This window comes from Patiria miniata, unplaced genomic scaffold (assembly GCF_015706575.1).
Source record: "Patiria miniata isolate m_02_andy unplaced genomic scaffold, ASM1570657v1 HiC_scaffold_23, whole genome shotgun sequence".
Lineage (NCBI taxonomy): Eukaryota > Metazoa > Echinodermata > Asteroidea > Valvatida > Asterinidae > Patiria > Patiria miniata.
Window position 1 is genome coordinate 1501811 of NW_024037062.1, and position 15939 is coordinate 1517749.

Sequence of the window (15939 nt, forward strand, 5' to 3'; positions counted from 1 at the left end):
ACACAAAGGTGCATTTTCAAGGATTGCATTAAACACATTACATTGCATGGCCTTTTAAGTTTTGGGACTCTCATATTGAGAGTTCAATATTTTCGGACTACTGCAGCATAAGAGTATTCCAGTATTGAGAACTTGGGCACTCAGACTCATGAGATTTTGAGCACGACATGATATGCTGGAAATGTCTCGGATCCAAGCGCCAGAGTTCCTAAGACTGGGTAAGATTAATCTTAACAGCCTCTCCACTGGTATGGTGTCTTTACTGCATGTGTCAGGGCCAGCTGTAATCAGAGAACACTCCAGTCTTCAACACACATTGTAGACTAGCAATGATCAAAATCTTACACCCCCCTTTTAAAGATAAAATGCGTGGGCAGCATGTTGGCAGCATGTTGTCAGACTTGTGTAAAAGGGTCTTTACGACTGAACCCTATTACTCGAGGGGTAAAGCAGCAAATCACAAAGGAACAACCAGGCATTCTTGAGCTCAACTAGAGGTGAAAGGGGCACATTTTTATTGGTGAACCACAATACTAGGCACAGTGGATAAACAAGAACTGTCAGGAACTAGGGAGTCTACCACTGTGGTTGATTGTCTGGCTCAATCGGCCAGAGATTTAGTGGTAGAAGCTTTCAGACGGAGATTTGAAAGCGGTGGTTTTTTTTTTTATGCATAGACGCCCATTCCACACAGACAATAGTACGACTGTGCTTGTAACATGAATGTGTACAGCTACAAGAACGAAACCCCAGTTGAATTTTCTTTGGGGGGGGGGGGGGGGGGGGGGAGAGAGACTGTTACAACTGATAATGTAGTAACCAACGGATAACATATCACCAGACCGACAATGTCACACAAATTGACTGATATTGTATCACCAACCGATAATGTAACATAAATTGACTAGTACTGTAACTGAAGTAAATGTTACTACACTATCAGTCAATTATGTTACATATGTATGTAATCAGTTAGGTCCGATTAGGAAAACTCCCCCTCCCCCCAAAAAAATGAAACAAGAAATTGTGGTGCCATTTTGGGCTTTCCAAATGCAGCGTTAATTTCAAGGTACTCTATTCATGGAGCTTTATAGCTCCATGCTCTATTTAACATTCCTCATGTGAAGACAGCAAACAGTACGAGGATTAAGTCCTAAACTGATTTAGTCGAACTAACAATGTAATGAGTTTATCATCACTTTATTTGCAGGGAGTTTATTACTGTAGCCAAAATGTTTACTTTGCAATAAACTGGCCACATGGGGGTACATTGGTGTTTGGCAAGCCAACTCGATTGTGTTTGGACATTGTATTACTAGCTTTAAGTAAATTTGCCTTAATTATCGACACTTGGCAATTTTATATTTTGCCTCATATCGGTATGTGTATATTGATTGCATGAACCATGACCTGGATTTTTCCAAAGAAAATTATGGAAGTTGGACCATACTTCCAAAAATTTACTGGACCAGAAATAATTGATGAAGCAAATGTTCACTGTTTTGGCCTGAAGTGGTAAACATGTATTCATTATATTAAGGTGTACATATTTTAAAGTTAATCACTTTGGCCTCCATAATAAAAGTAGTAGGGGGCCTAACGCCCCCCCCCCCCCCCCCCCCCCTAAGATCTCGGCCATCGAGTGACACATTTTTTTTTAAACTCGGTACCGGTACATGCACAGAGCAACTCATCATGAACATACTCAAGCAAATTAGGTCAAAGGGTTTTGGAATTATGGCTTATTAATTATTCATATGTACGAATGGTAATTTTGCTCTGTGTACACGACGTACATGTATATATGGGAAAATTCAGTTTTCACGGCGTGTAGCGGCGAAAAAAATTTCACTGCGCAGCAACCCGTGGTCCGATTTTTATAATTTTGGTATCAAAAGATGCGCAAGGCTTGAGGCTGAAAAGTCATAACAGCTCGGGTCGCGAATTATTTTTTTTTTTTTCAAGGATATCGTGGAAAAAGTCGCCCCTGGGCCTTTTAGGGTTAATAATGCAATGCAGCCCCTTGCCAAATTCCAGTCTTGATAAGCTGGAGGTAATCCCATGCACAGAAGCAGGGATTAAGCAGGGATTAAGACAGATTAAAGGATTAACTGTCATAATAATTAGGGACTTGCTGTGATTACTGAATGGTGCATTTGGCAATGCAGTACTTACATGTAGCAAACGCTCTAAAAGATTATCAGATACCAATATAATGTCATGGGTAAATATACACAAACAACTCCTGATTATTGGTAGGCCTACATGTAGTTGTAGAATAGAGATTTTGTTTAAAAAGACTATTATGTGCAGTAAATAACATTACAAGGACCAAATGTCAAAGTCTACTTCACTTGAGATTCATAAACTACATGTACACTGATCATGTTTTGATAAACACCTTACACAACAAGAGGTTTTTATCTGTACTGGAAATTTCACGATAAATTTTTAATGTATACAATAAATAAATTGCTATTTTTAATGTTCTATTTATTCTAATATTCCATGAAACATAACCTTTAAATAGCCTAATATAAATATTTAGTACAAATTTTGTAATCCGTTTTGAAATGAACCAAATTATTTTGATTTTAAATTGTTTCACCAGCTTAGGAATACCGACCAAATAAAAGGTCTGGACATTTTCCACAAAGTATCGTGTTGATTACTAAAATGGTACGTACAATTTTTATACTGGTACACCTGTACCACAAACCCTGGAATACCAATATTGACACAGGGATGAGTCCCACAGCTCTGCAGGTCAATAGTTATTGTTAATATTTTTCCAACATTACAAATATGCCTAGCAACAAGGCTCTAAATTAGGTTTTGCCCTTCACCGACGTATAAACACTGTATACTCAGTGTGTTACCTCCCGAGTGAAAGATTGAAAAAAAAATCACTCGGGTGGGACTCGAACCCACGACCTCCTGCTTTCTAGTGCAGATGTCTTGCCCCTCGACCACCGAGCTAACGGGATCGGTTGGCTGGTTCGAATCTGATGTACATAGCAGCGGGTACTGCATTAACTATTCATAAGATGGAATTTGTTTGCGTCGGGGTGATGTAAATCAAATTAGGTTTTGCCCTTCACCGACGTATAGCCTAAACACTGTTTACTCAGTGTGTTAAAAACTTGGTGCATGCATCATTAATACACGTGGCTCTCTGATGAGTGCCAGATACATTTGTACATCCCAAGCCGGTTGCCGCCATCTTTGAAAACAAAAGATGAAAACTCTGCAAAGTCTGCAACAAGGTTTTTCCACCGACAGCAAACAACTTTCAAGTTCTTTTTTTGGGGGGGGGGGAGGTGCATACAGTTTTATTATATGGGACCTTTTTTCAGTACACAAACCATAAAATGAAATTTACTAGACACTAAGAAGTTTTTTGGTGCGTGAGCGTGACATGCAGACACATGTACATTGTAATGCCATGTTAAAATATCTTAAAACTGTAGAGGAATTTGTAAGGAATGCTGAACGCCCAAATAATGGCGTCTGTTCACACGCAGAAATATTTGTAATATTTACTTGCCAAGTACACGTTAAGAGCTCTGGACCACAGCATTAAATGGCATTTTGGGCACAGACCCTTAGTGCCATTTTCCAGGCATGAGTTTTTTTAACTAACACACTGACTGCAATTTTTTTTACACCCATGTGAAAAGGGTTTTCAGAAAACATTGTTGGCCAAAACTGTTTAAGGATCTCAACCAATTTTAAACCATTTTCTTGAAATGCTGTGTAAATGCCTTGTCTTAGAAAAATTGTGTTGGTAAAAAAAGATTCCCAATTAAGGACTTCAAAGATGACATTCAAAAATGGACTTGTAAGGATATTGTTTCATTTCAACAAGGTCAACAAAAATAGCAGAATAATATGTGCGTGTGTACGTACTGGCATATTAAAAGTATGGTTATTGTAGCAGATATCAGACAACAGACAGATCAATATTTTATGACGAGGTCAGATCAGTTCAATCATAGAGCAAAGCTGGTCCAAGGTTGCTCACAGCAGTAACAAGGTCTGTGACAATATGCTGCTACAAGTTCACAGTAAAACACTGTGCTTATTGATGGGGCAGACAATTTTAGTGTGAGTGTCATTCGTTATAATACATGAGGACTGTCCATGTACAGTATGTTGAATTGGTAGGTGAAAAAACCAACAGTGTTGGCTATTCTAAATTAAAAATCATTCATTCTGATTCAGTTCCACTAGATATATTCTGATTTTCTGAGAAATGTAACAAAAACAAACAGACAGCCATGAGCATAGTATGAAAACATTTCTGGGCGAAGGAATTGAAGGCAATACATACATGGTCAGTATCTCTATTAATTAGTAATTTAATCAATCATTCAAATTCCTCAGAAAAACATTGACCAAACTAAGGGGCCTCAGACTGAAGTACCATAAGTCATGCAAAGCCGCAACAATGACTGGCAACTGAAGCAAGTCTCCTCCAAAAAGTTCCCACAAAAACAAACCAGAAAACAAATTTGCCGTCAAAGTTTATAATTTGATGCTTGATTGGTTGTTAATCCGCATTCTCTACCAATGATGTCATAGAGTAGCCCTGTGGTTTTACGTCGAATGGGCCGTGCTGTACACAAGTAATATTGAGCGCCTTTACATGTACGTAAACATCCATTTAGAAAGAAAAATTTACATAACAAGGCACAGGAATTTGATTCTATTAAGGAGCAGGCCCATTGACTCTATTGTAACTGTTCCAGTTTGCGTGACCCACCTGCACCCTTCGGCATGATAAGGACACAGGGATTTTCCAAGGACTCAAACTGAGCTTTTGAAATGTTCTTGTACGGACAGGATTTTTTTACTCGCAACTCTCAGACCTGTGAACAGTTCTGGGAAGCATTTAAGGCTCAATTCTGAGCTAGAAAGAAAAAACTAGGGAAAGATTTCCATATACGAAGTTCACTAAACACCCTGTGTACAAACCATATGAGATTGGACTGAAATATTCTAAGTGTTTTCTAAGAAAATGCTTGTATTTTCTCACTGCTCAAATTGACTTTGATGACATGAAATTGCTATCTGGGGGCTTGTTAGTCAATACAGAGGAAAATGAGTGAACTTCGTATGGAAATCTTCCCTCACATTAAACGGCGGATGTACATGTAGGCCTTGCCTTTTGCTATACTCTAACGGTACATAACCAAAACTGTAGAATTATAAAAACTTATTTGATGTTATTTTTGGAACAATTATTTGTCGACTCCATGGTATTTCTTAAATACTGAGGGTCAAATGTCAATTTCATGTTATATGATTACCGAGGGTCAAATGTGCAACAAGTTACTACTTCTTAATGTAAATTGGCTAAGAAACATTCCTAGTTAGGCCTAATACATTGTTTCAATGATGTAGGCCTACAGAATATGTAACCACTTAGTTACCATGACATGTGTCAAATGTTATAATGACAGATGACAGATGACAGATGACAGGTTCAGCAATGTGTGTAATTTGCATAACCCATGGCCTTGACTTCTTCCTGCATGGTATGCACGGTATTTGTGGTCAGGAAGCAAATACATTCACAATGATTCACATTAACTTAATGTAAAAACACATCACACAAGAATTTACAGCCAGAGTTCCGTATACATGTACATCCAACCACCATACATTCCATTAAGACAAGACAAATCCATTCAGCTTGGGAAAACTGAAATCATCTGAGGAAAAGTTGTTTTCTAAGCCATATTTGTGGGTTTCTTTCACACATGTACACATGTATCCAATTATGTTGGAAGCCACATTAAATTGTTGGGAAGTGTACGTACGTGTACACTGACATACGCGGTGCGCAAGCGGTGGTGGCCGGACACCGAACTAAATTCTGAATTTACAACTTGGGTGAATGGTTTTATACCAAGGCCAAAATTTATCTTTATGTGGAAAAGAGTAGTTTTGGGATATTCTAATTTTCTTCAAGAAATGCTGTTAACACAGATCTAGCATTTTAATACTTGGCAGGTTAACAATAACACTATCATTATCAACAGGGCGACACAAATGTAGAAATTTATGTGTCCAAAGTATCTTCAAATTTTACATAATTCTCAGTTCCGATGCATCCCACCATCACCGTGTATTTTCAATGAATAGACCTACAGTACATGTACTTCTAGTTCCCTTAATTACTAGTTTGCAATGATTTGCCCCATTTGGAAAGAATGTAGTATCCCGACGCCACTTCTTTGGTTGTGTACATTGTCTATGGAGAGTTGAGTGCATTTTCAAAGTATTTTCTAATAAATTTCCAGTCAGTTCCAGATTCATGTCTTTTCACTATTTTATTTTGCAATAAATTGACCTTCATTGATACAATATATATGATGAAAAAAAGGGGCGTCAGGATGCAACATTCTTTCCTTTATGGATTAATATCACTCTACAAAAAAAAATACTTCCATTTTATATACCGGAAAAAAAACCTTAAATTAAACCTCACCTTTGAAATGTAAAGTGGCGTATTAAAATCCTTTCCCCCGGCAAGACGAAATCCCCACGGCCCGGGCCCTTGTATAGTGATGTTGAGCATCTTTCCCCCCGGCATTTTGCCTTCAAAATGCAGAGCACTATCCCTGTCCGAAGGATTTCCTGTAGGCTACCACCGCAAGACGGGTAGATTCCGCGTGCGGTGTTTTCAGTTCACCGTGTTGTTCCGGTTCGATCCGTGGGCGGGTCCACCGGTGTCGGTCTCAGCGCCGCCCGCTCGATTCCACGCGAAGTTTACTCAAACTTCGGTGGGATGTGCCCCGGAAAAATTGTACGATTATTTAAACGGCTGAGCGTAGACAAGGGCCGGGGTTAGAGTCCAGACGGCCTACCCCTCAAGAAAACTGTCCCTGGCCCGGCGACGTTGAAGTTATCACCAGAAATACCAGAGCTAGGCTTTGAAATTCCAGCAATGTTGCCCGCAAATGAACTTTTACTTGTGGATATATCGGTTTTCAAGAGTGCGGAAGTGGCTTTGTATAGGGGCGCCCTCTATCGTCTATAACTCCTTAGCTCGCTAGAGAAAAATGACCGTTTCCAGATGAAAACGAGAAAAGAGTGACATTAACAATGAAGGGCGACACCTGTTGACAATATTGAGGATAGTCAATAGCTAATAAAATTGGACATATACCTCACAAGAAACCACGACAACAAAAAGGCATTTCGCTAGGTTATTTCATGAAACACTTTTTAAAAAAAATGAAACCCGTCTTTGCTTGAAAGTAAACCTCTGGCCTAATGAAAAGACAAAATCAAAAACTTGAAATCGTAAAAAAAAAAATCCTTTTTGATATACATGTAACTGCTAAAATCTACCACACGGAGGTCAAATTGTTTGAAATTGGGTTCTTAAAATATTCAAGTTATTCTTTCAATAGACGTTTATCCCGGCTTCAATTCGACAACTGTAAAATATTTTAGAGAGCATTCACGTAAGAATGGGTAGGGTAATATAATAGTATTCTCCGAAAGTAACGAAAACACTTTTTAACCCTTTTTTCCAGAACCAATACTTCTATACAAGAATACTATTATGACTTTGAGGTACAGCCCAATGCATATTTTGGAATTTTATTCAATTAAAATAGATGAGATCAGTTCAGAAACATACAGTTCACACTCCAAGACCTGTCACAAAAAAAACAAATTGTCAGCAGCTTAGGAGTACCGTTCTCATGACAAGGACCGAAGATGTCTTACGGATTGAGGAGGACAGGAATTTCTCGCACGCAGCTAGCGGATGGCCTCCGGTCTATTCCTCCCGCTGTGCGAGTCGAGATACCTCGAGATACCACCCTCTCGCTAACCTTAAACCAGTTTGTCTTTATTTGGCTATCCCGCGCGGCGCTGCAATATTAATATTATCATCATCAGCATCCTTGCTTTCGTCAATCGCAAAAAATGAATGCATAAGAAGATGATGAAGACGCAAAACACATCAAAGTATCAGTTGGAGAGATTGGAGGAGGAGGATTTCAGGAGGAGCTCTAGGGTTTGGAGTTTAGGAGGAAGATTTGGGCTCGGTGTTTCAGCGGGTCTACAGGGGCGATAGAGGGCCATGGACCGTTGGCGAGAGGTTGCAGCAACTTTCTTGTGGTGATGAGATCAATCTCCTCGAAACTCCTGTCTTCCCAGTTTTTGACTTTCGCCAAGAAAACAGCGTCTTGACCGAAAAAGGTAACTATCCATGATTGCAATTGTTGAAAACTCACAATTTCTCCGGATTTCGAGCTGTTCTCACTGAGGAAGACGTCTTTTTAATAAAACAAATTGGATTAAAACTGTACAATATCAATAAAAAAGATCTCACATTTTGGCAACATTCGTCCACAATGTTAAAACGCATTTGGTATTTTAAATTTTCATTGACAAAAATAATCAACGTAATTAAATTAACTATCCAGCATAATCATTATTGGAGCCGTTTAATACATAGTGTACGGGTCATTCTTCGGTCAAAAGCTAAAACGTTTAAATTGGACACTTTTTTTGGGATATTATCGGCGACTTAAAATTAAAAGACGGGAATTTTTAATAATTTTGTCCCTCATGATTTTCGAAATTTCCCTTTGAATAATCCCAACGGACTGAATTCAGTGGTAAGTTTTCGATCACTTGGAATTTCATGCGAGTGTATACACATCGGGAAGATTTTACATTGAACACATTGCTGCCTATTTATAGATGAGGAAAATATTTGGGCTGGAAAAGAATTTGGTCACGTGATATCAGAGTGTAACTGGAATCTGCATGTGATTGTATGATGGATATTTGCACTACACAGATATTTCCCAAACACAGTCACAAGAATGCAGACGATAAATAGAATATTCATGAAGCCATCATTCAAAAATAATATCTCAATTTAGATATTAGCCTTCTTATCTTCCACGCTGTTCGACCAACTCACACAAGCAGAGAACAGATTACCTTATTTTCACAGTTGTAGAAAGAGTCTGTGTATTTACAAGTTACAGATTTTTTTTTTATTTTACAAAACTACAAAGCACCCAGAGAGCGCAAACCTCCGCCAAGGCTAAACATTTCCCCGCCATATTGTGAGTAGTACACCCACAAGATATACTTGCATAAATGGTGAAGAATCCTTTAAAAAAAATCCTGGATCCAGACCCAGATCCGGATCACTTCCAAAATCTTATCGATTTGTACTTGTACCAAGGACCACCCTTAAAAAATGTTCATGCAAATCCGTCCATAAAGAAAAAAAGTATAAAAACAGATTGTTGTGGAACAAAAGTATTTTAAGGGAAAACATGTCCTCTTTCATTTTCACGAATACGTAACTCGAAATGTCAAAGTTTTTTTCCTCGGTATTTTACTTTTTTTGAAATGTCGATATTACATGCGAACTTGAAACAGCCATAACTTGTCAACGGAATTCAACTTGTAGTTGTTGTTTTCTGCTGCAAAGTTCGCCACTATAGGCCAAGCTCACTTCCTTAATACTTAATTAATAAAAGAACCTGGATCCATTTTTGGATTTCAATTTCAATAAATTTTGATTATCTCGATCTTGTTTGTTACAGATACCGGACAACGTCCAATAACAGAGGGCGATACACGTGCCAAATAAGCATCTGAGTTGTGACAAGATTGCAAGCATGGACGCAGTTCATTAATGCTCGTCGGTAATCCCTCTTGAAGGAGAATCGATTCTTCACGATGTATGATAGGAACTGTAAACGCCTGAGATAAGTATTCGGTTTGGTATAACGGAAGGGCAATTTTCGAGGATCGATTATTTAAACTTTCAAAATGTAAGCGATGTGACATACTCCGGTTGTGACGGACAGATCAGGTTTTTGCGATGAAGAAATTCAGGCAGCTGATCCGGGAATGCGGGGAGGGAACGGTGATGTACAATCACCTGCACATGAATCTGCTGAAGGCTGGTCTGGTTCGCACCCGCGGAATGGGAACAGCCGGCAGGAGCAGGTCAAGAGGCAGAGGGCGCGGTCGCGGTCGTGGGCGGGCCAGGCAACTCTACGCGGCGGCCGCTGCGGCGGTTCCCTCCGTCAACTGCCCGTTACCGGATAGAACTGACCAGCACAACCCGTCACGTGACAGTCACGAGGTCAATGACGTGATACGGCACAGCCAGGCTCCTCAGGGTCCAGTAGATCTTGTGAAAAGGAATGATTTTCCACAGGAGACCAGTGAAAACTACTTCTTGAATTTAAGCCAAAAGCGGAGGGACGGACATGAGATGAACATTCAATTCGAGCCAATCAAATCGCAGCAAATCGGTCTTCAAGATAGCGTCAATAATCCTTTGAATCTGGCAACGCAAAGAGGCTGTAGTTTTGTCGCGCCTCGCCGAGAAATCAACAGTTGTAACCCCGCCAGAAAATCACCCGTATTCAGACCTTTTCAAAACGAAATGCCAAGTACTGTTACCCACCAGGTCTTTCAGAACGACCCTCGATCGAGAGATGTAGTTTCCTTCTCCCCAGGGCCATCGAGGTCATCTCCCCGGCCCGCAACCAATGTTGGCATCGCGTTCGTCAAGGAGATCGTAGACTGCATCTTCCCTGAGTTGATCTACCGCCCTCTTGCGGCCGAAGGGAGGGAGTACCTCGAAGTCACCCCAAGGGAAGCCACGCTTCTCCCTGGCCCTGTCAGTAGTAACCAGGGAGCTTATGGGACCCCGATTCTGTGCCCGTGCCACCCAGCGAGGATCTTGGTATCACCAGAAGGTAGAGTGGAATTCCAGGCGGCTTTCAAGACACTCAACACGGTACACGCCTTGCTGACTAGCGGAGGCGGCGGGGACTCAACTGCTTGGCGTAAGAGCGTCTTGGAGTGCGTGCACAGCCTAACCACCCAGGCTGGCTACCGGTTTTGCCCCGGGTTAGGGCAAGCGGTGCCGTCTGTCAGATGCGACGACTTAATGACGTCAGATTTCGGCCTGGGCTTTCGATCCGCGTCCTGCGAACTTTGGTACCGCCCACAACCGCGAGACGTAACAGCGGAGGTCGTGAACCCCTCAACCTCAACCCACCCACTAGAGGGAGCCAACGGGGCGTCGTCACCTACAACCCATGGGCTTAAAGGGGGTTTTGGTGACGAGGAAAGTGTCGAGTCGACGGCTCTTTTCATGTCGGACGAACTCGGAGCATGCGCGCAGTGTTTGGACGCGTTCAGGCAGCGCAATCTCAGGGACGGACGACGAAAGCAGAGAAACCCTCGGCAAATGAAACAGTAATTTGATTTTTCATACACAAGGAACAGCCGTCGACACTGAGAAAGAGACAATAACTAGATGCCTCGGCCTTAATTTAATGACTTTTAGATTGATGGAAATAAGCCCGCGGATTAGCGGTGGAAATTGATTACCACTTTTTTTTTGCGAATACCTAGAAATTCGTCCACCTTAGATCAGTTCATAGAAACATTAACATAGAACAGTCGCGTAAAGAGTTAAAAAAAAAGAGAGAGAAATTAGAGAGGAGTTCGTTTTATGCACATGGAGAAACTGTTAAGCAGAAACAAAACCTAATTTACTTATAGTCCTGGTCAATAAGGTTGGTGTTAGCTATCGATTTTAAAGTGAGTTAAACACACAACGCCATAACCTGAATCGATATAGCTATGAATAATAATATTAAAAAAATGAAGTGAGGTGAATTATATCATTTGGGAATCCATACATGAAATGTTAGAGGTAAACCCATGAAAAATTGAATGGTTAATACGTAACAGGGTCATAAAACGATACTAAATAAATGTTTGTATATTCCATGACCCCCCCCCTCGAAAACAGGCTATAAACAGATCTAAAGGCAAGAACGTAATGTAAAATCTGGTTCCGTTTTCAGAAGCCATCATGAAATTGCTTAGGATAAAGTGATCAGCAAATTTACGAACTTAGTTTGAAAAAAAAAAAAATTGCTGAGAATCAATCAAAGCAATGTTGTCATGTTCGCCGGTATTTCCATTTCGGCTCAGCAAAATGTGCTTGTTTGTTCACCAAAGTACAAGTTAACTCCGACTCTAATCACGTGGTACATAGGTATTCCTGGCATACAATAGCTAGCCAGGCACATAAAACGCACCATTTACTATCTCTTAATCCCTATAGAATATTTCTTTTCCATCAAGTCACCAAACCAGAACCCTGGTGTCTCTGTCTGGCAACCAAGCGACAGTACCGTCTATCACGGACCGACGGTCACAGCAAGGATAAACTGAACAAAAAAAATGGGAAGAATACAACTTTCTAAGTTGAAGCATGCATGCACAATTCATCTATCCTCTATTCAGTTTAGGCCAAGAACAGTTGATCGTCCCTGCCCACTCCTTTTTTTTTAGGCTGCATCAATTTGTTTATATTTTTATATTTCAGGCATAATTATTTTAAAAGATGTTTCAGAAGTTCAGATGCTTCCAATATTATAGCTTTACTAATGTTCAATAAGTACTTTAAGAAGGTTTTGTGGTCATTAACTAGTAGACAACTACCCAAAACTATCAAATAAAAAGGGCCTTCTCCTTTTTAAGGCACATATCGTGTAAGCTAAATGTGGCTAAATAGCATATTTTTTTAATAAACAATAAACAAAATAAAAAGGCCCTCATCCTCCTCTTTTTGAAAAAAAAAACCCGGACGATCAACTGGTTTTTTTTTTTTTTTTACTTGGCCTTAACTTTGGGAGTACTATTGTATTATCTTTGTTTAAACTACAAGTCTGAAAAGATTTTCATACACAAAACTAAAAAAAATGTCCATGCAATAAACACAGACTGGGACCTGGAGTGCTGGACATGCAAAACGAAATCAGGCCAACTTTACTCACTCTTTGGCGAACAAAATTCTCCAAAATTATCATGAGGCAAAGACAAGGTCCTCAGTATGTCACCAACCAAGTTTGAAGACTCAATTCAATTTTTAAAGGAGATTTTTCTTCAATATTTTGCACCTGAGAGGGAAGTCAAGTGATATCAACTTGAGACCAAAGTCTAGACTGGTACATGTCCAACCATGGTCCAACTGTTTGAAAAGACTGACTCTTCATTAGTCTGGTAGCTGAGTAATGGATAAATGTGTACAAATGGAAACCGGTACCAGACATGCCAGATGTTTCTTTTGGCACAGTTGATTGATGCCGTACTGATGGGTTGTTGGACTGGTTGTTTCAGGTGCCAGACTGTTTTAATTTTCTTGTGTTACAAGTTTTCAATACCATAAGTTTTCGGGCTCCCATACAGAGTATTGAGAGTCCCAAATTTTAATTTTACAATAAACACAACCCCTTCATGTTAAAAGCGTAATATCCCATTTCAAGTCAATTTTTCATTTGTATAAATTCAGGATTGTGTGACGTGCTACCCATATTCCACATTTTTTGTTCAATACCCCGATTCTTAGAGATCCGTAAAGAAAGGTTTTGGGAAGCCATTTTCGACCGTGTTCCCTATATCTATTTTATAAATTGTAAACTGTAGAGTTGGATGGTGCCAGACTGTTTTATGATTCGACTGCGTTCTAAGCCTCACTCAGTTATTTTGCTTAAATGTGGCTTAAAACATTAGGGTTTGTTTAATCATAAACTCATCTTTATTTCACCAGTTGAAGGCTTGTTTTATTACTTTGTATTTTTTTCCTGTAATCCTACAAGAATACGGATCAATTACATTCCTCTCAAACATTTTAAAACGTTTTTATCCAAATAGTATTTCCGTAACCGCGTTGTAATTGTGAAAACGAAAAATCGTTCGCGAGGCCGCCAGTGTCTGATGTGCGCGCGCACACTTCGTTAAACAAAAAATTGTCATTAAGCGGTTTTCACGAAGTAAATACTGAACTGGACTTGGATAATACTTCGGTGTCGGTGACGAATTGTATACAATCGGTATTCTGGCGGGTTCAAGGATTGTGTGTAAATTGAATCATGGACAGATACAGCCGTGGCCCTCGTTTTTTTATCACCTTATATGTCTTAAGAGTTTGACAAGACAACAATACGGTCAAGTGTAGTCATTCGAGATGCCATTCTAACATATTTGCTGGTATATCGAGGGTAAGTACATATTAAATTGGCAACTATATACATTTAATGGGCAAGAGTATCATTATTCTAGACGTTGATATATTGCCTTGAAAAAAGCAATAACCGTATGCGCACCTTGAACTACAAATTGGAGCCATTTTCTAATTAGACAAGGCTGGACTAGTCTTGATTCAAGATGGGAATTATAATTGTGTTCCCTTATACACACGCCATTTACACTGGCTACGAGTATATCGGGTATATAGTTTGTAGTGCCTTAATAATTATGTGCATGCATGTGCATGTGGTGAATCCCAAATTCCGTCTTGAACCGAGACTAGAACCAGACTTGTTTTTAAGAAACAAACACGATGCATGTACCGAATTGTTTGAAGTGGTATGTGGTATGTGTTTGCTCGAAGTATCAAGGAAATCCCCCATAGCAAGAAGCTCAACAAACACCAATTGATATTGCGGTTATAAACGCCTCAAGCATTAGTCTCTAAACAAGGAGTATTATATTCGGACGCCATCAAGTCTATCTTCTCGATTAACTAGATTGTATAGACTTTATTGACGACTCGGCCACATTAAATTGAAAGCGAGGTAAACTCTTCATTTTTTTGAACCTGCGAGTAGAAATGAAAGCAATGAAATACAATTTCATTATAAATTAATACTAGTCTGCTCTGATGAAAAATTAAAAATTTGTGATTAAACATATCCTAATATTTTAAGCCACATTAAAAAAAATTAAAGTGAGGCTTAGAACGCACTCCAATCATAAAATAGTCTGGCACCATCCCATTCAACAGTTTACAATCTATAAACTAGATTCAGGGAACACGATCGAAAATGGCTTCCTACGTGAGTAAGGTCTATGCATTGATCGCCATTAGTAATGACGATATGGGTCTATGCACTACAGCTGAAAGGGGCGGGTCTAAACAAAAATAAAATTAGTACAATGTACTTGTGTGATACAGAATCAAGCAAATATGGCCACTTTCAAGACTTTCAAAAAGTATAGCTTTGGATTAGTTTTTGTATATCAGATGCAAGAGCTGATTGACCTATCGCCATTTGCGAGTTAGCCACGCCCCTTAGACAACCCTGTGAAACATTCTCCTGACGACGGGCAGAGCATACTGTTCGAAACGTTGAGTCCCTCCAGTTCTTTTCAGAACCACACATACTCACAAAAGAGATTTATTCATATGGTGCTACCGCAATCTTGTCTTAGTATCTTTCCACCATGCAAACCTTCAAATCTCACCTGTGAAATTTCGTAGTTAGGCCTAAGTTTTCTTTGTCTCAGATTTTGCACGTTCCGCGTCGATTTGTATATCATGTAATTGGACAATATCATATTGGACAATGATATTCACAAGCTGCTTTGACGAGATTCTACTGCGATAGGTTAATTGTATGACACACCCCACGACCCCCGGGAATGGTGTGTCATTGTCCAACAGTGGGTTATCCTTTTGTGGCATCTATACACCCTGTGTGTGTGTGTCAGAGTAGTGACGCACTCAATGTATTGTTATGACGCTATTTGGCAACATTTTTGATCCACCTTTCACAAACTGTGATGCACCTACTGAGGAAAGGTGACGCACTCCAGATTTATTTTTTGACACACCAAATCATGACTTGACGCACCCCTGTACGTGTCTCAACCATGAAGAACATGACGCACTCCTAACGCACCATGCTGGGGTCATTTGGTCCGTCTTACAATAATTAACAGGTGCATGCATTCACCAATTCACAGGTCAATATTGATTGCAAATTGAGTTTATTTAGATAAAAGTGGAAGGTGTTGATCTATTGAGATACAATTTATCTTTCTTCAATCGCCTTCTTAGGACAACTTCCA

General features: G+C 39.7%; 2 protein-coding genes across 4 annotated transcripts in view; one reads left to right on the forward strand and one right to left on the reverse strand.

Annotated features, from left to right (window-relative positions):
* LOC119731133 (PDZ and LIM domain protein 5-like) overlaps nt 1-7007 on the reverse strand; it is a 62279-nt gene extending 55272 nt beyond the window's left edge. For all 3 annotated transcript variants that reach the window (XM_038204155.1, XM_038204154.1, XM_038204156.1), the window contains exon 1: nt 6497-7007. In XM_038204155.1, coding sequence (XP_038060083.1) covers nt 6497-6601 — 105 coding nt within the window. In that variant the 5' untranslated portion in view covers nt 6602-7007. The remainder of the gene's footprint in view (nt 1-6496) is intronic.
* Nucleotides 7008-7859: 852 nt separating this feature from the next.
* On the forward strand, nt 7860-12667 carry LOC119731096. The gene is made up of 2 exons (XM_038204111.1): nt 7860-8223; nt 9594-12667. The coding sequence occupies exon 2, from the start codon at nt 9875-9877 to the stop codon at nt 11270-11272; it is 1398 nt and encodes a 465-aa protein (XP_038060039.1). The 5' UTR covers nt 7860-8223; nt 9594-9874; the 3' UTR covers nt 11273-12667.
* The last annotated feature ends 3272 nt before the right edge of the window (nt 12668-15939 follow it).

Excerpts from the sequence above, each read along its gene's own strand:
- LOC119731096 (XM_038204111.1), top strand. The coding sequence starts at position 9,875 with ATGAAGAAATTCAGGCAGCTGATCCGGGAATGCGGGGAGGGAACGGTG.